Genomic DNA, 23,605 nt, shown 5'->3' on the forward strand with positions numbered 1-23,605 from the left:
TCCCGCCCCGCACTTGTCAATTTCTAGTCAATTCATGTCATGATTGGATTTTGACTTCCCCAGCGCGGCATTTGACTTACGGCATTCTTTGAAATTTAAAATAATGCACAATTACATGCTCCATAAGACTCCGCCGACCCGCATCCCACAAAAAATTTCCCGCCCCGCACTTGTCAATTTCTAGTCAATTCATGTCATGATTGGATTTTGACTTCCCCAGCGCGGCATTTGACTTACGGCATTCCTTGAAATCGAAAATAATGCACAATTACATGCTCCATAAGACTCCGCCGACCCGCATCCTCACAAAAAATTTCCCGCCCCGCACTTGTCAATTTCTAGTCAATTCATGTCATAATTGGATTTTGACTTCCCCAGCGCGGCATTTCACTTACGGCATTCCTTGAAATCGAAAATAATGCACAATTTCATACTCCATAAGACTTCGCCGACCCGCATCCTGACAAAAAATTTCCCGCCCCGCACTTGTCAATTTCTAGTCAATTCATGTCATGATTGGATTTTGACTTCCCCAGCGCGGCATTTGACTTACGGCATTCTTTGAAATCGAAAATAATGCACAATTACATGCTCCATAAGACTCCGCCGACCCGCATCCGGACAAAAAATTTCCCGCCCCGCACTTGTCAATTTCTATAGTCAATTCATGTCATAATTGGATTTTGACTTCCCCAGCGCGGCATTTGACTTACGGCATTCCTTGAAATCGAAAATAATGCACAATTTCATACTCCATAAGACTTCGCCGACCCGCATCCTGACAAAAAATTTCCCGCCCCGCACTTGTCAATTTCTAGTCAATTCATGTCATGATTGGATTTTGACTTCCCCAGCGCGGCATTTGACTTACGGCATTCCTTGAAATCGAAAATAATGCACAATTTCATACTCCATAAGACTTCGCCGACCCGCATCCTGACAAAAAATTTCCCGCCCCGCACTTGTCAATTTCTAGTCAATTCATGTCATGATTGGATTTTGACTTCCCCAGCGCGGCATTTGACTTACGGCATTCCTTGAAATCGAAAATAATGCACAATTACATACTCCATAAGACTCGCCGACCCGCATCCTGACAAAAAATTTCCCGCCCCGCACTTGTCAATTTCTAGTCAATTCATGTCATGATTGGATTTTGACTTCCCCAGCGCGGCATTTGACTTACGGCATTCTTTGAAATTTAAAATAATGCACAATTACATGCTCCATAAGACTCCGCCGACCCGCATCCTGACAAAAAATTTCCCGCCCCGCACTTGTCAATTTCTAGTCAATTCATGTCATAATTGGATTTTGACTTCCCCAGCGCGGCATTTGACTTACGGCATTCTTTGAAATTTAAAATAATGCACAATTACATGCTCCATAAGACTCCGCCGACCCGCATCCTGACAAAAAATTTCCCGCCCCGCACTTGTCAATTTCTAGTCAATTCATGTCATGATTGGATTTTGACTTCCCCAGCGCGGCATTTCACTTACGGCATTCCTTGAAATCGAAAATAATGCACAATTCATACTCCATAAGACTTCGCCGACCCGCATCCTGACAAAAAATTTCCCGCCCCGCACTTGTCAATTTCTAGTCAATTCATGTCATGATTGGATTTTGACTTCCCCAGCGCGGCATTTGACTTACGGCATTCTTTGAAATTTAAAATAATGCACAATTACATGCTCCATAAGACTCCGCCGACCCGCATCCGGACAAAAAATTTCCCGCCCCGCACTTGTCAATTTCTAGTCAATTCATGTCATAATTGGATTTTGACTTCCCCAGCGCGGCATTTGACTTACGGCATTCTTTGAAATTTAAAATAATGCACAATTACATGCTCCATAAGACTCCGCCGACCCGCATCCGGACAAAAAATTTCCCGCCCCGCACTTGTCAATTTCTAGTCAATTCATGTCATGATTGGATTTTGACCTCCCCAGCGCGGCATTTCACTTACGGCATTCCTTGAAATCGAAAATAATGCACAATTTCATACTCCATAAGACTTCGCCGACCCGCATCCTCACAAAAAATTTCCCGCCCCGCACTTGTCAATTTCTAGTCAATTTCTGTCATGATTGGATTTTGACTTCCCCAGCGCGGCATTTGACTTACGGCATTCCTTGAAATCGAAAATAAAGCACAATTACATGCTCCATAAGACTCCGCCGACCAGCATCCTGACAAAAATTTCCCGCCCCGCACTTGTCAATTTCTAGTCAATTCATGTCAAAATTGGATTTTGACTTCCCCAGCGCGGCATTTCACTTACGGCATTCCTTGAAATCGAAAATAATGCACAATTTCATACTCCATAAGACTTCGCCGACCCGCATCCTGACAAAAAATTTCCCGCCCCGCACTTGTCAATTTCTATAGTCAATTTCTGTCATGATTGGATTTTGACTTCCCCAGCGCGGCATTTGACTTACGGCATTCTTTGAAATCGAAAATAATGCACAATTACATGCTCCATAAGCCTCCGCCGAGCAGCATCCTGACAAAAATTTCCCGCCCCGCACTTGTCAATTTCTAGTCAATTCATGTCATAATTGGATTTTGACTTCCCCAGCGCGGCATTTGACTTACGGCATTCTTTGAAATTTAAAATAATGCACAATTACATGCTCCATAAGACTACGCCGACCCGCATCCGGACAAAAAATTTCCCGCCCCGCACTTGTCAATTTCTAGTCAATTCATGTCATGATTGGATTTTGACTTCCCCAGCGCGGCATTTGACTTACGGCATTCTTTGAAATCGAAAATAATGCACAATTACATGCTCCATAAGACTCCGCCGACCCGCATCCGGACAAAAAATTTCCTGCCCAGGACTTGTATTTTTACAACGACAATTTGTACTCATCAGATTATAAATATTTATATGAGCAGAAGTTACGGAATCACTTGAAATAATAATGCGCAATGGTACCGTTAAGCACGTAGCGGTTGTTTTCTTCCTATCTTACAATACTTTTTTACTCCTTCAGTCTTTTCCTTTCCTCTTTTTTTCCCCATTCAACCACAAACCACCATGTGAACCAATCCTCTTCGTCGTCCTGAAGAAGACCCTTTGAGGTCGAAACGTTGACAAAAAGGCCTAATCCGGACCCCTTCAAGTCTACAAGTGAGCCCTTATCCTTTCACTTTTCCTAATATATATCCTCACCGCACAATTTACATATCAAAGAAATAAATGTGCTGATTTGGCGACCAGACATGCTCCTTTGCAATATTTGTAAAATTCGACAAAACAAATGTTGCATATAAAGGCCTGGATTGTATCATTTTTAATTTTGCATAATTAACAAACCTTAACAATAATTTGCAGACCATAACCTTTTACGAGGTCACGTTAAAATAGTCCATAGTGAGGAGCGACCACATGTCTGTGCCATTTGCGGACAAGCTTTCAAACTGAAGACTCACCTAGATCGACATGAACGTGGACACGCTAATCCCAATTGGAAACCAAGACCGAATTGTAAGCCTAAAACGTTTACTGCACCGAAGAAAGAGACAAAGAATCAAGAAACGGATCTGCCTCCAGAGCCATCGTCGTCAGCGTCGTGTGAAATGATGGACCACAGTTTGAAAGAAGAAAATGATAATAATGCAAACCCAACCTAGTTAATTTTATGAAATAGTTTATTAATCAAATCGACCCTGCAGTAAAAAAAATAGTATTCTATTATTAACAAAATTTCCCATTAGTTACAAAATTTCTACTTTTATAGAAACAGTTTCTCTGTAAGACGGGAAATAATCTTATGAAATTCTATATCAGATCAATCCTTACTGGAGGATTATTGATGTGAAATTCTTGTAAATGTTGCCCTTGGGAAAAGTGCTTAATACAGTCTGAATTTAAGTTGACTTTACTAAATTCAAATTATAAATAGTAAGTTTCACTCTGCATTTAGTATACCTTAGAGGACAACCCTTCACCGACAGAATCACCGATCTTGATGCCCTTTGGATATGTTGTAGTCCTAGGTGAGTCTAGCAAAAGTGAAGAAGGATTTCATTCCATGGCCCCATTTGCGCCCCCCACACCCACTCAAATTTGCGAAAATACCCTGTTTTCGTTCATTCAAAAAATCACCAAAAATCCAATTTTGATCGGATTTTCATAATTTAAGCGTTTTTGTGATCTTAGATAGTTGCTTTATCATATTCAATAGCAAACTCAATTTTTTTGAAATTTTGATTTTTTCGAAGGCATGGATATTTTCGAAAATACTCACAAAATTAAAAAAATTGAGTTTGCTATTGAATATGATAAAGCAACTATCTAAGATGACAAAAACGCTTAAATTATGAAAATCCGATCAAAATAGGATTTTTGGTGATTTTTTGAATGAACGAAAACGCTATTTTCGTACCTTTGAGTGGGTGTGGCGGGCGCAAATGGGGCCATGGAATGAAATCCTTTTTCACTTTTGCTAGACTCACCTAGGACTACAACATATCCAAAGGGCATCAAGATCGGTGATTCTGTCGGTGAAGGGTTGTCCTCCTAAGTTTAATTGTCCCAATCTAATTGTCCTAAGCTATTAATTAATTAATATAGAATTCAGAGTGTACTTATTTTTCAAAGGGGTAGCATTATTTAACGGTACACATCACCTCGTTATCATTATATACTTAACATTTTCGTACAAAAATACTTTGTAACCGATTTATATTTGAAAAAACATGTGAAATTAAAACATTTATTACTGTTATTTATCAAGTATTACATACGTATACTAGGTGTATGTACATACATACATACACTTAATGGTCATGAAATCAAATTTTATGTACTTATTTACATACATTGCTACATATGTACATAAGTAAGTTTAAGTTTTTTTCCCTGTAAGTTTTCCCATTTTGGCGTTACTTGAAACTTTAAAACTCTTCAAAAACTATTGCATATTTCGAGGTCTTAAACCTACTTATTTTTGTCAATATTTGAATATACTAATTCTTAAAGTAACACACCCGTCCACCTGAAAATCGTATAAGTTGATGATATTTACAAAGTATTTTATTTGAGAACTAATTTCCGAATTTGTTCGAAACAATCATATATATGTAATTTTATTAGAAATAACTAATTTCTGGTAAAAAAATACATTTTGAACTATTTATTAAGTAACAAGACGTTTGAGGCATGGTTGTCTCCGCGTAATTTGTTACATATTGAGTTTTACACAATTGTACTTGACAAAGTAAGGATTCTCTACACATATAAAAGTTTAGAAATATACAATTATTTAGTATTATTCTTGAAAATTCTTAATTCTAGTATTGTAGTCCTCCCGAAGGAGGACTACAAATATTTAGTACTCGTATACATATCGCTTGAATCTATGTATGTTTCAGCAATTTGAGTATTTCGAACAATCCAATTAAACATCCTACACACATTTCTCAGGGAAATTTTCTCTACACACCTTTAGCTACGATCTTCCCCCCACGGTTTTCCCCCCTTCAATAGTAAACACATCATAGCAAAACCAAGCCCTCTTCCCCGACCCGAAGACATAGTTTTCCCCCTCATTTTCAACATCAAACCCGTACTGAGCAAGGACTCCGTTCCGAATTTCTTGTCGAACCGCGTCCTGCCCGATTTTATCCAATTTCGAAAATTCATCTTGGTTAATCAAATTTTCGTACATTTTGTACATTATGGGAGCCATGGCTTCAAACTCTTCGGCACTGTATTGACAGCGATTGTGGCACAATTCTGAGCGCCCTACCACCAATTCATCTCTGTTCAAGATCTCCTCGATTTCCGTCATTTGAACCGCAATACTTTTTTGCCGCTTTAAAAATTGTTCTTCTCGCGAAATTGAGATCGGTTTGATGCCCATAACAGAAAGATAAAATGCACCCCAAGGTTTTAACAGGTATTCAAAGTTTTTGCACACCGTCTCAATGTCCGTAACCCATTGAAGCGTCATGTTGGACAGGATTAGGTCCACCTGTCCGGCGAGTCGGGTTAATTCGGGGGCAAGTTGATACCACGGCTGGGAAATGTCTTGACACACGTAGCTGATTGTTTCCGGAGTGGGGTTGTTATTTTCGGAAAACGTGACCATATTCGTGTCATTATCGATGCCGATGATGATGTCGTGCGGGATTAATTGGGCTATGAGACGAGTCAGATCTCCCGATCCGCAACCAATGTCCAGAATTACGGAGAATTTCCTGTGTAGATAAAATTACAGTGAGTTTATAAAAATCCGTTAAAAATTTATACCAAAAATCCTAAAACTCCTATAGATCAAAAAGCATACTTCTAAAAGAACTTCCATACGTTACTGCATCAAAAACGTCAATTTTTACATCACCCACTCGCTCTTTCGCTATCCAACACATGTTTGGATTAACAGGAATACGATAAATGTGCTACCCAACTTTTGATAACGTAATATATGGACGTTCCCTAATTGAACTCACAAAGATTTTTTCACAGAAAACAACGCATTATTTTAAAAAATTAGAAATTTGTCACCTCTACATTTTTTTAAAACAAAGTGCACCCTAAATAACGTTGGAAATTTTACACAACTGTATTTAGCCCATATTCCCATAAATTTTAACACGGGAATGTTACTACAACAACAGATTCAAATTCCTTTATTTCTGTATTTACCTTTGTCGGAAAATCGGATAAAATTTGTCCAATTAATTGTTTGCCCTCTAAAAACTGCATTGTATTACTCTGATCGTACCCCACCGATTGAATATTAATCTTGGCTCGCTAAATTTATCTTTGGCGATGTGATGCTCACTAATCTAATTAGGCGCATCCCCTTTATATAGCTGGCTGCTGGATAATTTATGCAAGTCTGGAAGAGACTAAATTTGTACCCAATGCAATCTAACTAACTCTTATGTACGTATCAAATAAGTAGTTCAAGGATTATTATCCAGTCTGTAAAAATTTGCGAAAAATCAGCAGACCTGCTGATAAAAATACCTGTAATTTTGTTCCGATATATCATTTATAATTACTTGCAGAACGGTTGCGCCAACTCATACATTAGGTACATAAATATACCAATCCAGTTTATATCCAGTTTACCATTTTTAAATAGGAAGAAATTCTGCAGACGGTTGGAAATTAACATACCTAAGTGTTCAAGGTTCAAGGTATATACATTCGGGTAGGTCCAGGTAAATATGTGGAGTGGACGTTATGTAAGAACATGTTATGCAACATTTTTGCCACACCTGCCAACCAGACGAAACAATAGGTATTTATTGGCTGCGAATTGAATGCAAGAAGAAAACCTGACCTAGTTAATTAATTATTGCAGCGACATTTTTACTCTTGACATTTTTACTATATTAGTAAAGTAAAAGACAAGGCCAAGTTGATACTTTGTACGTTACGATTACGTAAATATGTACATACATAGGAGAACTTGTCGGGGAATTTGTTGTCTGTCCATTATGCGCTGCTTAAAGTGCTTAAAGTTTTGCTGAAAGTGCAGACTCGTTTTTGTAGTATTTATATATTACAATTATACACCACATTATACAGATAATTACAACAATTTGTACATATGTGGCTATGCAATTTATCAGTCTGGGTAACGCCCGGTTTGTACCGTTGCCAAATATGTAACATGGTTGGGATAGCAACAATTACCTTATCCCACTTATGTTATTAAGCGGCGAACAGCGAAAGTTTAACCTGGGCGTATGATAGTCTTGACAGTGGTGATGGAAATGCTTTTCCGGAAATGTATGTATTTAGAACTCGAGTTTCTCTTTCGCCGATTGTGCAAATTCCTGTAGATCGAATTGTCAAGTGACTGAATTTTGTGGACGTTTTTTCTTAAATTGCTCGTAGTGGGGTTAAATATGAACAAGTGAATATTTCTGATTTTTTTCATTTTTTGAAGCGTTATGAATGTATTACATGAATTCTTATGCATATATAATCGCGACAAATTTAGTTTCATGATGATACAACTTTGTAAGTATAACTTGAACTTTTATGTACACTTTTACGTATGTAATGAAAAACATAAGAACGTCGGCATGCTTCCATAACTAAACGAGAACCCCGCCATTTTTATTGCCCTTGTATTTAGAGTTATCTTTAATCTTCTTGTTTAGAAACCATATTCACGTCAACCCTCGCACAAATTAAGCATAAGTTAATAATTTTGGCGAGATGTCGCAAATATTTTGCTTGAAAAATGTGAAACTATTTATATTTACCCAGCAATTGGGCACGCTGTTATGTAGATATTTCACAAAGTTTTTTCGCATTCTCATCATCAAGGGCAAGAGAAATTAGAAATATCAATGGGATAAATATCAAAATAGGTAGGTGTTTCTAATTAGATGACTTGCGAGATTGTCGAGATTTGCGAAGTCATATTTTACGAATCCTCCCACCATAAAGTTGTTTAACCGTGGCATGTTTTCTAAAAGCGTTGAGATACAAAATAAGAGGTTGTCGTGAGTGCGCTCTATGAATTATTAAAAATTGTGAATTGACACTCACGTTTTTTGTAGCTAGATTAACACATTTCTGAAAGTTTTTAGAACTTGAGGGAATTGATGAAATTTTTTTCTGATGCAGAATTTGTCAAGCTAAAATCCTCACCTTGTCGTAAAATCGGATAGACTTTTGAAATTAATTGTTACGTTCTTCAAACTGCATAAAGTGCGTTTTATTGTTCGTTTCTTGTGAAATATTCATCTTGGTTTGCAAAATAAAATTCAGCTCGTTCAATTTACCTTGTGGATATGGAATGTGGTCAGTAATTAAGGATGCTCCCTTTTTACATATATATGTAAATCTGCTGGCAGGGTATTGTGACACACGCTAGCAGTATGTAGGAATATCCCAGTTGATGTCAGGGACCGTCCATAAATTCGAAATTTATCAATGGGCGTATTCATGTTAACCTTTGCATACGAGCCTCATTCTTGTCTAAATTGAGCCAAGTTGTGAAGTTTTGCGATACACATTTCACAAAAGGAGGACGCACTCTTCTTATGAGAAAATCCCCCCCCCGTGATATTTGCCCAAAATTTTGATATGTTGTACACCTCGAGGTGCTGATCAAAAAATGTATTGGTCCCTAAGCCCTAAGTGACCTGGTTCGACCGGAAACAGGTCAAAGGTCAGTGCACTTTCTGGCTCGAAACCCCACAAACCGTATATTTTTGGAAAGCTACGGACCTCACGAGTCCGAATATACACCACAATAAGGTCCAGGGTCAACCCTAGACCTTTGGAGGTCAGGTATTTTGGGCAAGGTGACCTTTTTTGGACCTTACGGACCTCCGCTGCACTCCGGTCAGCCGAGTGCATGGCAACAAGTTTAGTCGACTCTATCGCTGTTGTGTGTGCAACTGTGTTGCAACAGCAAAATACATTTTGAACTTTTTTGCTTGACCTCGAAGGGTCAAGAGTTGACCTTTGACCCTATTTAGGTGTATATTCGGACTCATGAGGTCCGTAGCTTTCCAAAAATATACGGTTTGTGGGGTTTGGAGAGAAAAAGTGTACTGACCTTTTACCTCGGTTTCCGGTCGAGCCAGGTCACTTAGGGCTTAGGGACCAATACATTTTTTGATAAGCACCTCGAGGTGTACAACATATCAAAATTTGGGGCAAATATCACGGGGGGGGATTTTCTCATAAGAAGAGTGCGTCCTCCTTGTATGTTATAACATTTTAACAGTTAAATCAAATGAATTATTAAGGAGGTTATAAAAATTTGTTTGAAATAAGGAAAAATGCTTTATTAAAGGTACTTACTTACATATTCAACTATTTTGTAGCAAATGTGTTATTTGCAGGTTTCAGGAATGAAAACATTACGCATTTATGATAATAAACTTATTTAACACTCCGTAATGCCATTGCGAAAATTGACAACTTTGCCGAAATAATTTATTGCAGGTAAAGAATGCAAATCAATCTTGCTTTATTTACTTATTTGTGTTACATTATGTAACTTACATAAGTCTGTATATTTAGCACTTTGCAAATTTTTATAAATAGTCTGACATTTTAATCACAAGTTTTATCGTCATACATGCATAAAACTTGAATATTTCTGTTTATAAGGAATAGTAACTAACAACAGGTATTTTTCCTCTTTACTGCAAACTCGTCGTTAACGTATTCATTCATTAAAGACCAGTTACAGATCAGGGTTACGCAAATACAGTGTTACATATGTACACACGTACGTATCATGATTCGTACGTATGTACATACGTAACACTGTATTTACGTAACCCTCACTCACATAAATATTATGTAAGTATTATGAAACAGTTTTCCTTATTTCAAACAAATTTTTATAAACTGCATAATAATTCTGGAATTATTAGTTTAACACAAAGGTTAAAATTTGGAATTTTTTCCATCGAAGACTTACATAACTCCCAATTCTTCAGGAGGTTCACATATATAAAGCGGATAACTCTTGATTACTGACCACACTCCATATCCATAAGACAAATTGGACGAGCAAAATCTTACTTATTTCGTCAGCCAAGATGAATATTACACCAGAAGCGTACAAAAAGAGAAACTCAATGCAGTTTGAAGAAGGGAAACAATTAATTTCAAAAATTGTATCCCATTTTCCGACAAGGTAAGAAATTTTGGCGTGGCAAATCTTGCATTATGTATATACATATTTTATCAAAGTTCCCTAGTCGAAACTTTAAGAAATTTGTAAAACGAAGGGTCATGTAAAAATCAACAAACATATGAGTAAAAATCGTAACATTAGTAAAGTGATTTTCGCTAAAATAATCTTACGACGCTTACAAAATCTTATAAAGTTATTTTGCGATACGGGATATGAAGGAATTATAAATACCATCATTGAAAAATCATTCTTCAGTTATATGAGTTTTAACTAAGCTATATTTTATTAAGACACATTTTCCAAGAATTGTAAACTGTAAATGTGTGAATAGGAAATGTTAAGATAATTTTTTTAACTGTAAGTTTGTCTACAGGAAATTCCCCATAATCCTAGACATCGGTTCCGGATCGGGAAATCTGACCCATCTCATAGCCCAACTAATCCCACACGATACAATCTTCGGCATCGATAACGACCCCGGCATGATCGACTTTGCCGTAAACAACAACCCCATCCCGGAAACAATCCGCTACGTGTGCCAAGACATTTCCCAGCCGTGGGACCAACTTGCCCCGGAATTAACCCGACTCGCCGGCCAGGTGGACCTAATCCTGTCCAACATTGCGCTTCATTGGGTCACCGATCTTGACACGGCGTGCAAAAACATGGAAACCCTGTTGAAACCTGGGGGTGCATTTTATTTCAATATTTTTGCCAAAAAACTAATTTCATTTCCACGCGAAAAACAATTCTTGAAGCAAAAAAGTGTTTCGTCTCAAATTACTGAACTAGAGTGTATCTTAAATCGAGATGAATTGCGGGTAGTGTTTCGGTCAGAATTGCGGCACAATCGCTACCAATTCGGTGCAGAAGAGTTTGAAGTCCTGGCGCCGATAATGTTTAAAATGTACTACAACCTGATTAATGAAGAGGAATTCGCAAAATTGGATAAAATCGGGCAGGACAAGAAATTCGGGACGGGGTAACTGCTCAGTATGGATTTGATGTGGAAAACGAGGGGGAAATTTATGTCTTCGGGTCGGGAAAGAGGGCTTGGCTTTGTTACACTTTATTTACAATTGAAGGAGGAAAGAGGGAAGGGTGTAATAAAAAGTAGGGAATTGTACGAAGGGGTCGCTCATAAATTACGTAACGCGAGAGGGGAGGCGGGGGGAACTAAGGGTTGACAGTTATCGTGTGAAACATATTAAATTGCAGGGGGGGGGGCTTAAATTTTGCATTATGTAATTTATTCCCGGCCCCATTTGTATGCTAATTAATTAGTTAGATTTTCGCACAATATTAAAAAAGTGGACCTTGCCATGCCAATGAGCAAATTTTCTCTCACTCTAAAATTTTTTTTATGTACGGATACAATTATCGAAATTTTTCACACTTTATTTACAAAAAAAAGCCAATTCATGCTAGTCAGCATGGAATGTGATTAGCCTATGTAAAATCTAGATTCAGTATAAATACTCGCTTAATTAATGTCATTAGCAAGCGTCATTTGAATACTTGCGTCGTATCACAGTACATACTGCACTTACATAATTCAAACTTGTTGAGTTATTCATTTCATTAAATCTTGAATAACAAATATATTTACCTAAATAATTAAATAGAAAAGGGACAATTTACTTACACATGTACAAATTTATCGGAACTGTCTAACATAATAAACCAGACAATTATTAAATTGGCAAAATTTTGTAATGTGTAATAGCTTCAAAGAATATTTGCATACAACCAGAAACACATACACATTTTCTTATTTAATTCCTGGTAAACATTCCAGTCTCAAATTCGCTTCCATTCCCAACAACGTTGCCAAGCTCTTCTTTATAATTTTTCCAGCGTTGGTAAATAATGCTGCAGAGTTCCATGTTTATATCCACCACGATGTCGGAAGGTAGCTGGGAAAGCATTCTGTCATAATTTGTATACATTGATAAATATTTGAGTTGATGTATTTGACAAGAAGGCGATACAACGACTTGTGGAACGGTTTGGGTGGAAATAATTTGTGAAGTGGTGGAGCTAAGGATGCTGGAATTTGAGGTAGTTCGTCCCATCTGTAATTATTAATTCGAACTTAAATTGTCTTCTTCTTGTTCAGATATTTTTGTACACTTCGCGGCAATTCACAGAGTCCTTGGTACCATTGCAAAATCCGTAAATTCTCTTAGGAGGAATACCTCACTAGTTGCCACCCACAGATCTCGATGCCCTTTGGATATGTTGGAGCCACCCATGAGTGAACAACAACCCCCAAGTGGTTTGATGCCATGGCCACATTTGCGTCCGCCACACCCACTTAAAGGCGTCAAAAATACGAAAAAAGCCATGTTTTCACTCAATAAAACCCTCGCCAAAAATCCAATTTCTATAGGATTTGGAAAATAGTGCACCATTATACTCCCAGATAGTTGCATTATCATATCCAATGTCAAACTCAACTTTTTTGAAATTTTCATTTTTTCAAAGACGTACCCCTGGTCAGGAAATTTTCGAAAATATTAAAAAAATTAAAAAACATATTTTGGTGTCGGATATTATAAAACAACTATCGGGGAGTATACTGGTGCAAAATTTTGAAATTGTGGCCAAATTTGAATTTTTGGCGAGCGTTTGAAGATGCTGATTTTCGTGTTTTTGACGCCTTTAAGTGGGTGTGGCGGACGCAAATGTGGCCATGGCATCAAACCACTTGGGGGTTGTTGTTCACTCATGGGATGCTCCAACATATCCAAAGGGCATCAAGATCTGTGGGTGGCAACTAGTGAGGTATTCCTCCTTAGACTTTAAAAAATTGTAGAAATATTTATAAGAAAAAATTGCTCATAAATTTGTGTTAAGATCAAGGGCGTCTTTTCATTTTGCAAAAGTTTGTACACTTATTTTAGAAAAGTTACGGGTTTCACAAGTTTCAACTTAATGACTGCGGTAATTGTATCGTTAATTAAAAGAAAATTGGAGATATGTACATATGTACCTCATTCTGTCCTTGGCTTGATAGAGGTGTAATATCGGCCGGTTTTGGCAAGGTTTTGACCTGACCAGAGGAACAACTGGATGATCTAGTATCTGCTAATTGTGGGACAATCCGGGTAGAAGGGTTCCCCCCATAAGTGGGGACAACACTACTAGGGTTTTGTGGGATCCCTGAAGGGAGCCAACTTCTCCCAATTTCTGATGAGTCGATTAAATTTGGTTTGGATATCTACAGTGTCAATATATATATTGTATACAATTATGTATTTACATCAGACTTAATCACAAACCTATTTAAATATGTACACCCTTAAAAATAGTGTAACCCATTTGAAAGTCCAGTTAACTTAATAAATATTACAGTTTACACTGGATTTAGCATATTTTACTTAATATGAGATGACATTGAGAGCTCATTCACTTTTCAAAAGGATAACATTATTTTTAAGAGTGTACCGCTACCAAAAACATAAAATATGAATTACCCAATTTGGTGGAAAAAGAGGCTGCGGCTGCATACCTCTACCAAAGCATGGCCTAAAAATAGCGTTATCGCCATTACCCATTTGAGTTTTGTTACCCGATGTCGCCGATATATCAAGGCTGCGACCCCACGTGGGCTAAAGCATGAAGAAGGTAATACTTATTAATTTTTGCATTTTCTTTGCTTAAATCACAGATTTCAAGAAAATTCATAAAATTGCAACATACCGCAATATACTGTCCAAGAAGCGATCCAACACCACTAGAACTTACTTCCGGAATTGTAACAGGTTTCAAATTTTTACGGACCGAGAGAGCACCCTGCAAACAATTGGAAATTTGTTTAATAATTTTACATATTTTTTTTTGTTATCCTTAAACCTTTAGCAATATCTGACTTTGTGGCGACACCGCAAAGTTAATACCGTCCACCAAGTCTTGAATCTTTTTAAACATTTTTTCCGTTCCGGTCTGTTCTTGCAAACCCTTCCCAGCCGTTGTCACCAGGATGGAGAGACATTCCAGATTTGCGTCATCTTTTTCGACTAAAGGTTTATGAAAATTAAGTATTAAGTTAAAACTTATTATTAAATGGGCCCATGATTTAAATTCTTTACCCAACAGTTTTTTGACACATTGCATGACCACGTTACACGGGATATTGTTAAAGTTGAATAATTCCCCCATAAATTTGGCCAGACCCCGGAATTGTTTTCTACTCAGGGACTCATGTTCTTGAAATGATTCCAGGGTAGAATTCGGGTCAAAGGGTGGCTTGCTTATCAATGTGAACTTGGCGTTGTGGAGGAGAAACCTCTCCTTGCAGCAAGTTTGGATAAGTTTCTTAAAAGGGAGAGATGCTTTACTTTCTTGAGAACAAAATAGGTGGATCTGCAAATAAAATTAGAATATAAATTGACAAATTGTTGAAAATACAAGGTTTCAAAAAATTATGTCTATAAACTTTGCAAGTACCAAATTTGCATAACGCGTCGCCAACGAAGGCTTGAGGCCAATCTTGTCGAGCATAATGTCAACCACGATTTTCATGTCGGCTTCACCCTCAAAAAGGAGACTAGCAAATTCATGAACAATTCCAGTAATATTTGCTGCCTTAAGTTTATTCAAGATTTGGCGTGTCTTAACCGGCTGAAATAACAATTTGGGCATACATTTCATGAGAAAAAGTATATAATGCCATTAATTTACAAATATGTATAAGTATGTATCTACCAAGTTAACTTTTTCCGTCTGGATTGTTTCCGTCGCCGTTTCTGGAGCAATGTGTGCAACCTGGTTATCTAAATTGTCTCCTGTTGGAGAAGGATTTCCGCGAAGAAGTGTCAAAATTTCCTGGAACAGGAAGGAAACTAAATTATTCACTTAATTAAAAGAATGCATGCTAACTTGTACAGATTAACCATGCACATGTCAGACATGTTTCGCACGGATCTTCTTGAAACCAGCACTAAAATCTCAAGGAACTAAACACAAACAATAGTTAGTGTGACATTTGAGCACTTCAGCAGAATTCACGAAGTTATGAAGATTTTAAGTTGGCGAAAACGCGTATTTTCACCATGCGAAACTGTACGGAGTTCACCTCTCCGCTTTCCGATTTTCTCTTCCGCTTCTCTTCGCCAGGTCATCCGTTTTCACATTTCACTCAAAATTGAATTAATTATTTAATTTCCCAACCATTCGATTTTTTGCACTTGGCTTTTACATAATTAATTCAATTTTGAGTGAAATGTGAAAACGGATGACCTGGCGAAGAGAAGCGGAGGTGAAAATCGGAAAGCGGAGAGGTGAACTCCGTACAGTTTCGAAAGAAAATACGCGTTTTCGCCAATTTAAAATCTTCATAACTTCGTGAATTCTGCAGAAGTGCTCAAATGTCACACTAACTATTGTTTGTGTTTAGTTCCTTGAGATTTTAGTGCTGGTTTCAAGAAGATCCGTGCGAAACATGTCTGACATGTGCATTGTAAGTAGGTAATCTCACCGAAATGGCACATTGTGACTTTAGCGACAACTTATCCGACCTTTGGAGTAGGCCGAGTCGCTTATGAATTTTGTCTAAATCCGCTAAAAATGCATCTCTATAAGTCACTTCATTGACATCTGTCAGCAAAACCGCCGATTCTTTACATTTTTTCGCCTTATCGTTCAACTTGGGTCCAGCGATTCGCAGCAACGCGCAGAGAGTAGCGATATTGATGTCATCAGTCAAATCTACATAAATTTGCATATGCTATCCGATTTTGACTAAATTAATGGCACATATTTTGTAATATAAAATTTGCAAAACAAACTATGTATCTCATGATGTTCAAGTTTGGCCAGAGATCCGTGATTAATGAATTTTTTTGTGGGATTAAGGATTAAGGATTAATGTTATTCCGGGATTAGATTAGTCCAGGATTAATTAAATAATTCAATTTGCTGGGATTAAGGATTAAGGATTAATTCACAATGCTTTTGAATTCGGGATTAAGGATTAAGGATTAATTAATCCTGATTAATTCATGATTAAGGATTAATATAATTTTTATTTTCCTGTACAGAATTATCGACACAGCGATATTAATGTGTCAAATCTCAAATACTTACAAAACGTGCAATATATAGTAGTGTTGCGTTAAGTACGTAATAAAAATCAATGTTGGAATAATATCCCCGCCAATTACGGCAAGTTTTGGTGCACAAGCTATGCCCCTGGCCTTTACAGAGCCACAAGACTTGTCAAGTTCTTCGACATCAAAAAATGTGCCGGTCAAAACGAATGGCAAACCTTTCAGTTCAGTTAGATTCCTGTTCGCCATGATTAACGATTGAATCAGTACTTTTATGGAAGCAACAATATAAAGTTAAAAAATATAATGCATGCTACATAATTTCAGGAGAGGAAAGTAGAAAGAATGGAAAAATATCACATGGTTGAGAATAACTGTTACCTTGCTCATTCGCAGTATTAATCTCTCGTGAGAATTAATCCTAATCACGATTAAGGATTAATAATTTGGGCATGCTTCGTCGGGATTAAGCATTAAGGATTAATGGAGCAAAAATATTTCGTCGGGATTAAGGATTAAGGATTGATTTCACACATTTTTTTGTTGGGATTAAGCATTAAGGATTATTAATCCTTAATCCCAATCCTTAATCCGTTAATCACGATTAATTAATCACGGATCTCTGAGTTTGGCGAAGGTTTTTGCACCTTGAGAGGAGAAATCGCGCAGTCCACATTATTTGGAAAGTGTAAAAGTTATAAACTTCGAGGTCGCATTTTATCCTCCTCGCAAAGTGTGCATCTCTCCCAAACCTGCTTTTGGAGAGTATACGCGTCTTTTCTAAATTTCATGCTAATTAAATTTGCGATCAATTGATACTAATTTGGCCAAAACCGGAGAGCAAACGTTCGTAACTTTACATTGTCCAAATGATTTCGTTACCTAATAATATCTCAACACAGTTAATAATTACGGCTGGTCCCATCACTTTTTCATTGTACAATTCTCCCACAAATTGAGCAAGGGCAACGCCGTAATTACGACAGTTTGTCTTGACGGCGTTCAAATGGATTTTCAGTGGTTCACGAAGGTCAGGAGCGAGGCCAATAATTTTTGCGAGGTTTACGTTCCGTAAAAACTTGGCTTGCCAACTGTCTAGGAACTGCTTAACGAGTGTCGGCATTGTACTTTTTGCCGTAGAAATCTGTAAAATAATTAAGTATGCAATTATTAAGTATTAAATCGAGTATGTATATTTATAAAGGAGATATAAATAAATACCAATTTGGCATATAAATCACGAGCTTCCGGATGTCGGACAATCTTTTCCTGAATAACGGCAACCACGATGCGAATCTTGTTTTCTTCCACGTCCACAACCAGGAGATTAAAGACGTTAAAAATATGGTCGAAAGTGTCGGAGCTTAAAGCTCCAAGTAGTGAGGACAAGGTGGCTTCGAATTTAAGCAGCTAGATAATTAAAATGCTATTCGTAGTAAATGAATGTATTTTGGTGGAATATTTAGACCAGAAAATTTGCGTACTTCCTTGAGTTCGTCCATTTTGCTATCTTAGTAGGGATTAGATAGTTTAAAAATACAGAAAGCGAAGAACTGGGGCAACATTAAATAATTAATTAAAGTATTAATTAAAGCAACTTTTATAATTATTGCCACTACTTAAGCACCTTGTATACTTATGTATCTATTGAGTAAGAAGAGTTAATTAATGAACATATTTCTCGAATATTTAAAAACTTCTTAATAGTTACGGATAAACGTGGAAAGTTATAAAGTTAGGAAAATCACCTGTTCACCTGTCACCTGTAAAATAATTAAGCCTCTATGCCTGCATAATGCATAATGTCGGGTTTATGATGAATGTACATATCTACTTATCCACCACCGCCCCTGGTTAGTGTTGCGTGTTTTATGTATCCTGTGTTTTTATTTTGACATGACTTATAGTATGAACATTGCTATTTTTACTTGGAATACTTGTTTTTTTGTCATTTTATTTTACACACGAGATAACACGTTATCAAAATATGTTTCGATTTTGGATCTAAAGTTTTGATGATAAAATATGTATCATTTCAGGTTACGTCTTCATTCGAGTATTTTGTGTTTTTTTACGCACACTGTCAAATTCTTTGGCTTGCATGGAAAGTTTCTCTTTGTTCATACACAACATCCCTGCACTGCACATGTATGTACAGTGTATCCAACAATTGAGTACACGGTGTAACGGCTCTTCATTCCCATGCTGACAAATTATTCCAGAGCAATTAATAATGTTCAGAAAGTTTACTATATAATAGTAAATTTAATGCTGAATCCAATTCTGAAGAGCGTTTTTCGATATACCAGAGCGTTTGTGCAGAAATAAATTGACAACCCTAAAATCTGTAAATATGAAGTCAAACAAATGAGTACACGGTATGATAATGATGTGTTTTTATAAGTATAAAATTTAATCTAATAGTGTTATGAACCACTTTTGCCAATAATAACACCTTGAATTCGTTTGGGCATGGATTCCAACAATTTTTTGTAAAATCTGGGGCTATATCCTCCCATGGAGCCGCAATAATGGTCTTCATGCTTTCCTTACTAGATGGAGACCTGTTGGTAATTTTGTGTTCGACTTCTGACCATAAATGTTCCTTGGGACTTGGTCCGGTGATTGGACTACCCGGGAAAGTATTTTAATCTTCCTGTCTTGAAACCACATGGTCACCGTCTTCGCAGATGTTAGGGCTCCGAGTTTTGTTGAAAATAGTAATCGTCCCGAATTTTCAGGTTTCCAAGGGATGGGATCAAATTTTCCTTCAAACTGTCCAGAAAGACTTCCTTAGTCATAATTCCGTCGATAAAGTGTAATATGTCCACTCTTTTCAATATGGACCCTAAACCGTTGCGGAACCACCTCCGTGTGTTACTCTCTTATGGATGCATTCCGGCTTTAGTGCTTCATTAGTCTTTCTCCACAAACAAACAACTCAATCTGCACGAAACGACTTGAACTTGATGTCGTCGGTCCAACGGACATGTTTCCGATCGTTAATTGTCCAGGCCCTGTGATCCCTACCCCATTTTAGGCATCGGCGTTGATTACGGTTTGAAATGAATGGTTTCCCCCTTGTCCCTAGGGTATTTAAAAAGTGTTCCTGCAGTCTGTTCCTTACAGTTTGTGGATTAATGGAAAGGCTTAACCCTTAGTTAACTTCGGTAGACATTTTGGTCGCAGATATCCCCCTGCTTGACATCACTTTTTGACGATTCTTCTGTCCACACGAGCGAATTTTTTATCCTTTTTCGACCTTTCCCTTTCCGACTTACCACGGAGCCAATGGGATTCCATTTGGCGATAATTTTTGTAATCAAGGACTTGTGACGTTTTGTTTTTTTCACTAATTTTGTCGTAGCAAAGTCTTTCCTGGTGAATAGAAATAATTTTATTTGTTCTTTACGGCAAGGCTCGCGTCCCGCCATTTTCGCTAAACCCTGTCACCTAAATTATTGAAATACATAGCGAGAGTTTGTTCACTAGCAACAATAAACTATAGTGAATTATAAATTTTAGCTTACCGAAGACTGGACGTCAAGAAAATGAAAATGTTTACACTAAACTTGTAACGTATACTCAATTTTTTGATCCGAGGTTTTGTTTTTCTCGGACATATCTCACAGTTCACGCTGAAATAATTGGTTCACATGAAATTTGCTATGAAATTTAGATTCCGCATAACATTCTGAGTTACGTATGCGAATTTCATTGCCAAACTTTTAACAACGAAGAATTTATTCAATGTTGAACGAAGGGCCGTTGTACCGTGTACTCAATTGTTTGATACACTGTATGTCTGCATGTACTAAATATGTGACGAGGTTTCCTGCCCATGCACTACACATAGGAAAGTTTGGATTTATTATATTTCAATCCATTAAAATAATTATGAAACAAAGTGAAGTGAATATTTCTAGCATTATGGAAGCATTATTATTTTAATTAATAAATGTGGTTTTAAATATGTATCACTGTTAAAAATGTGGTGAAGTCACATATGTATACACTCCGTGATGGTATTGGTATTGGTATCACCAAACCAATACCACTTGGAACGAGATCGACGATGTCTTCTTTGGAAAGTTCCAAAACTGTGCAAACAGTGTTAGACATAATGTATCGAGTGGGGAATTCCCAGGGGGAAAAGTTAGGGTGATGATTAATTTTTATCAACCACACAGGATGGGTGTTGAAAATGGGAAAATATGGATAATGAAATAAATCGATTTTTAAGGCGACCAGAAAAGAAGAATCATTAAAGCTTGTTATTTTGGACATATTACTTACTTGATACATATTCGCATTCTCGATTTATTTTACACGCATGTATTTACATATTGCCAATTTCCATGCATAATACTCAAATCAATAAGTGCGTACGATTGAAATACTTAAGTAATACATAAGTAAGCAATCATCAAATACATTTTCTTAAGAACTAGTAAAATTCTAATATATTTTTCTCCTAGATTAACCAGTTAAATTTATGCCAAACTATTAGATATTTTCTACGATTGACTCTGAAATTTATCAACATTTTCCCAATTAACGTCATACCCCGCCATGTAAAGCCGGCCGACACTGTTCAACAAAGCGACGCGATCGTCGCCATCTTTCCGGGTTAGGGATGTCACAAAAGTATATTTATTCGCTGCTTGAGGATCATTATTTTGAATGATGTCTTTCACCATTTGGATCAGAATGGGGTGCGGTCCGACCTCTAAGAAGTGGGTGACGCCCTCCGCCAACGCGGACTCCACGGCGCCAATCGCGATCACCGGGCCAGTTAAGTGGTCCAGGAAATAGGTCGGGTTTAAAGTGTCCCACAATTTACCGTCCACGGTGGATATGAATTTAGCCTTCGCGGGGGAATATGAGATGGTGGATGTCGTTTCGAGGAAGGCGGGAATGATAGGCTTCGTGAGGGAGGAGTGGTATGGGTGGTACTCCTTGACCAAGTTTTTTATCCCGTGTTTTTTACAAGTTTCTGAAATTATAGCAATTTTGAAATCGGAAGTTCAAAAATTTTGAAGAGCACAAATTGTTGTAAAGGTAAAATTTTTAAATATCCCTCGTGCGACGTTCTTTCATCAAAATTGAATTTGGATTAGCTTTCGAGGTACATTGAGACTTCAAACTAATAGAAATATTATTCAGAAATATATGAAAAAGAAAATATTTACCTGAAAATTTATTAATATATTTCAAATGTCCCACGACGCATGTCTGTTTTGGCGAATTGACACCGGAAATGTCCAGCCACATGTCTTCCATGTCGACCTTGCATTCTTCCATTATCTCGGCGTATTTGACCGTGTCCATCTGAGCGACGCAGAAACCTTCTTCCTTAATGTTTTTGGTCATCAGTATGATTCTCGTCATGATGAGTTTGAACGCCTCCTCGATCGTAATCATGTCTGCAAGAAGTAAAAATATTATATGTATGTAATACTGCTATAAACGTGGTGTAGACTCACAAATATGATTTTATCGGTATTAAAAGTGTTAATGCTTGTTGTTATAATTATATCGCTCCTTAAAAATCTGTTCCTGATTTTTTAAAACTTTAAGCTAGCTACACACATATTAGATACTACGCCGTATTATTGATCAACATCACTTGGTAGAGTCATATATGAAGACTGCCTGGTCTTATTTTATGTCTGGATTTCTAAGCGTGACGCCATAATATGTAAAGTTTAGATAAAGGTAGAAGTTATAATATATGCAAAAATTGGTATTTTCGTTGAAAAATTTGCACAAAAATAACAAAAAGCAGTTTGACTGAACAACGTTTTTTTCCCTAACCATATTTAACATCATGAACTCCAGAATTTGAGTAAATAAATACATATACCTAAACCTGAATCTTTTTTTAAGAAGCTACCTGCGAAAACCGCCGCCCCATATTCCCCAAAGCTCAGCCCCAACACATAGTCTGGTTTAATCCCCCAGTTGTCCCATACTTTGAAGAGGGCGTACTGCAGGGCTAACAGGTACGGGAGGAAATTGATGGGTGACTCCATCCAGTCTGGAACCACGTTGGGGACAACCGCCCCCTCCAGAAAGGATTTGATATCGATGTCATACTCTTTCGCCACGTGGGCGGCACAGTAGTCGAAATGCTGGCGAAATATGGGGCTCACACGGTAAAGGCATTTCCCCATGGCGGGATAGTGCGTTCCTTGACACGTGATTAGGAAACATATTTTCGGTTTTTGGGCAGGAATTGGTTTCCGGGGAACTTGTGAGGCGACAAGCTCTTCAACCGTTTCGGATAAATCAGCCTTCGTCCGGTAGAGGATGGCTTGTCTAAATTCGGTTGAGTTTAAGACAGATTTTGAATTTGGCAGATTTTTTAGGGCTGCGATTAAGGCGCCGGAATCCGTGGAGCAGACTGGAATTAGTTTTACATCGTCCTTTGCTACGGATTCTTTTACTCTGGACAATCCTGGCGTGTCTGGATCCACGAATAATTTCAGATCCATAAAGTCCATCATTTCGTAGGTAATTCCTGAAGGATATTAAAATTTTCAGTGTGGAAATTATGCTAAAAATCAAAAACTGTGTCAATTTTGAGAATTGTTTACCTTCTAACTTGTCCATCTTGGTAAACCTTGTATTTACTCTGACCAGGAAATCTTGACCTTTTCTGGTGGGGTGCACCGAGTTCACTAAATGATTACCTATCATTACCCACTCTTAAATACTGTCTCGACACGTCTCATGACTCGTTGTTTTCTAATTCGGTACAGATCACGAGTTTTATTAAAGGTAAAACTTTATCTCTCCGACCCACGAGGAATGAGACGCGTGACGTATACAGACCCATTGTCCGAAATCGTTATATTGTGCAAGTAGGTAGATTGCACACGCGACCAGATCATGATA

General features: G+C 37.5%; 4 protein-coding genes across 4 annotated transcripts; 1 reads left to right on the forward strand and 3 right to left on the reverse strand.

Moving 5' to 3' along the window:
* Nucleotides 1–5,471: 5,471 nt before the first annotated feature.
* LOC118437472 (malonyl-[acyl-carrier protein] O-methyltransferase-like) lies at nucleotides 5,472–6,393 on the reverse strand. Its single transcript, XM_035856497.1, has 2 exons — nucleotides 6,332–6,393; nucleotides 5,472–6,222 (listed from the first exon to the last, which is right to left on the reverse strand). Exons 1-2 carry the CDS (start codon nucleotides 6,391–6,393, stop codon nucleotides 5,472–5,474), a joined length of 813 nt encoding a protein of 270 aa, XP_035712390.1.
* Nucleotides 6,394–10,554: 4,161 nt separating this feature from the next.
* LOC110855777 (malonyl-[acyl-carrier protein] O-methyltransferase) lies at nucleotides 10,555–11,638 on the forward strand. The gene is made up of 2 exons (XM_022104168.1): nucleotides 10,555–10,652; nucleotides 11,026–11,638. The coding sequence occupies exons 1-2, from the start codon at nucleotides 10,555–10,557 to the stop codon at nucleotides 11,636–11,638; spliced, it is 711 nt and encodes a 236-aa protein (XP_021959860.1).
* Nucleotides 11,639–12,007: 369 nt separating this feature from the next.
* LOC118437435 lies at nucleotides 12,008–18,479 on the reverse strand. Its single transcript, XM_035856430.1, has 12 exons — nucleotides 18,190–18,479; nucleotides 17,927–18,115; nucleotides 17,588–17,849; nucleotides 16,135–16,364; nucleotides 15,363–15,482; nucleotides 15,105–15,278; nucleotides 14,747–15,020; nucleotides 14,511–14,674; nucleotides 14,358–14,450; nucleotides 14,132–14,266; nucleotides 13,648–13,875; nucleotides 12,008–12,727 (listed from the first exon to the last, which is right to left on the reverse strand). Exons 1-12 carry the CDS (start codon nucleotides 18,205–18,207, stop codon nucleotides 12,428–12,430), a joined length of 2,187 nt encoding a protein of 728 aa, XP_035712323.1. The 5' UTR covers nucleotides 18,208–18,479; the 3' UTR covers nucleotides 12,008–12,427.
* A 2,503-nt stretch (nucleotides 18,480–20,982) lies between these two features.
* Nucleotides 20,983–23,463, reverse strand: LOC110855624 (malonyl CoA-acyl carrier protein transacylase). The gene is made up of 4 exons (XM_022104032.2): nucleotides 23,305–23,463; nucleotides 22,602–23,228; nucleotides 21,898–22,131; nucleotides 20,983–21,701 (listed from the first exon to the last, which is right to left on the reverse strand). The coding sequence occupies exons 1-4, from the start codon at nucleotides 23,405–23,407 to the stop codon at nucleotides 21,223–21,225; spliced, it is 1,443 nt and encodes a 480-aa protein (XP_021959724.1). The 5' UTR covers nucleotides 23,408–23,463; the 3' UTR covers nucleotides 20,983–21,222.
* Between the last annotated feature and the right edge of the window lie 142 nt (nucleotides 23,464–23,605).

This window comes from Folsomia candida, unplaced genomic scaffold, assembly GCF_002217175.1.
Source record: "Folsomia candida strain VU population unplaced genomic scaffold, ASM221717v1 Fcan01_Sc013, whole genome shotgun sequence".
NCBI classification, from domain to species: domain Eukaryota; kingdom Metazoa; phylum Arthropoda; class Collembola; order Entomobryomorpha; family Isotomidae; genus Folsomia; species Folsomia candida.

Coding starts and splice junctions, on each gene's coding strand:
- LOC118437472 (XM_035856497.1), bottom strand. CDS start 6,393: ATGTGTTGGATAGCGAAAGAGCGAGTGGGTGATGTAAAAATTGACGTT. Junction 6,223..6,331: donor GACGTTTTTGATGCAGTAAC/GTATGGAAGTTC, acceptor TTATCTACACAG/GAAATTCTCCGTAATTCTGG.
- LOC110855624 (XM_022104032.2), bottom strand. CDS start 23,407: ATGATAGGTAATCATTTAGTGAACTCGGTGCACCCCACCAGAAAAGGT. Junction 22,132..22,601: donor TGGGGCGGCGGTTTTCGCAG/GTAGCTTCTTAA, acceptor TACTTCTTGCAG/ACATGATTACGATCGAGGAG. Junction 21,702..21,897: donor ATATATTAATAAATTTTCAG/GTAAATATTTTC, acceptor CTATAATTTCAG/AAACTTGTAAAAAACACGGG.
- LOC110855777 (XM_022104168.1), top strand. CDS start 10,555: ATGAATATTACACCAGAAGCGTACAAAAAGAGAAACTCAATGCAGTTT. Junction 10,653..11,025: donor GTATCCCATTTTCCGACAAG/GTAAGAAATTTT, acceptor GTTTGTCTACAG/GAAATTCCCCATAATCCTAG.
- LOC118437435 (XM_035856430.1), bottom strand. Junction 15,021..15,104: donor CGACGCGTTATGCAAATTTG/GTACTTGCAAAG, acceptor TTTTATTTGCAG/ATCCACCTATTTTGTTCTCA. Junction 14,675..14,746: donor ATGTGTCAAAAAACTGTTGG/GTAAAGAATTTA, acceptor ATAAACCTTTAG/TCGAAAAAGATGACGCAAAT.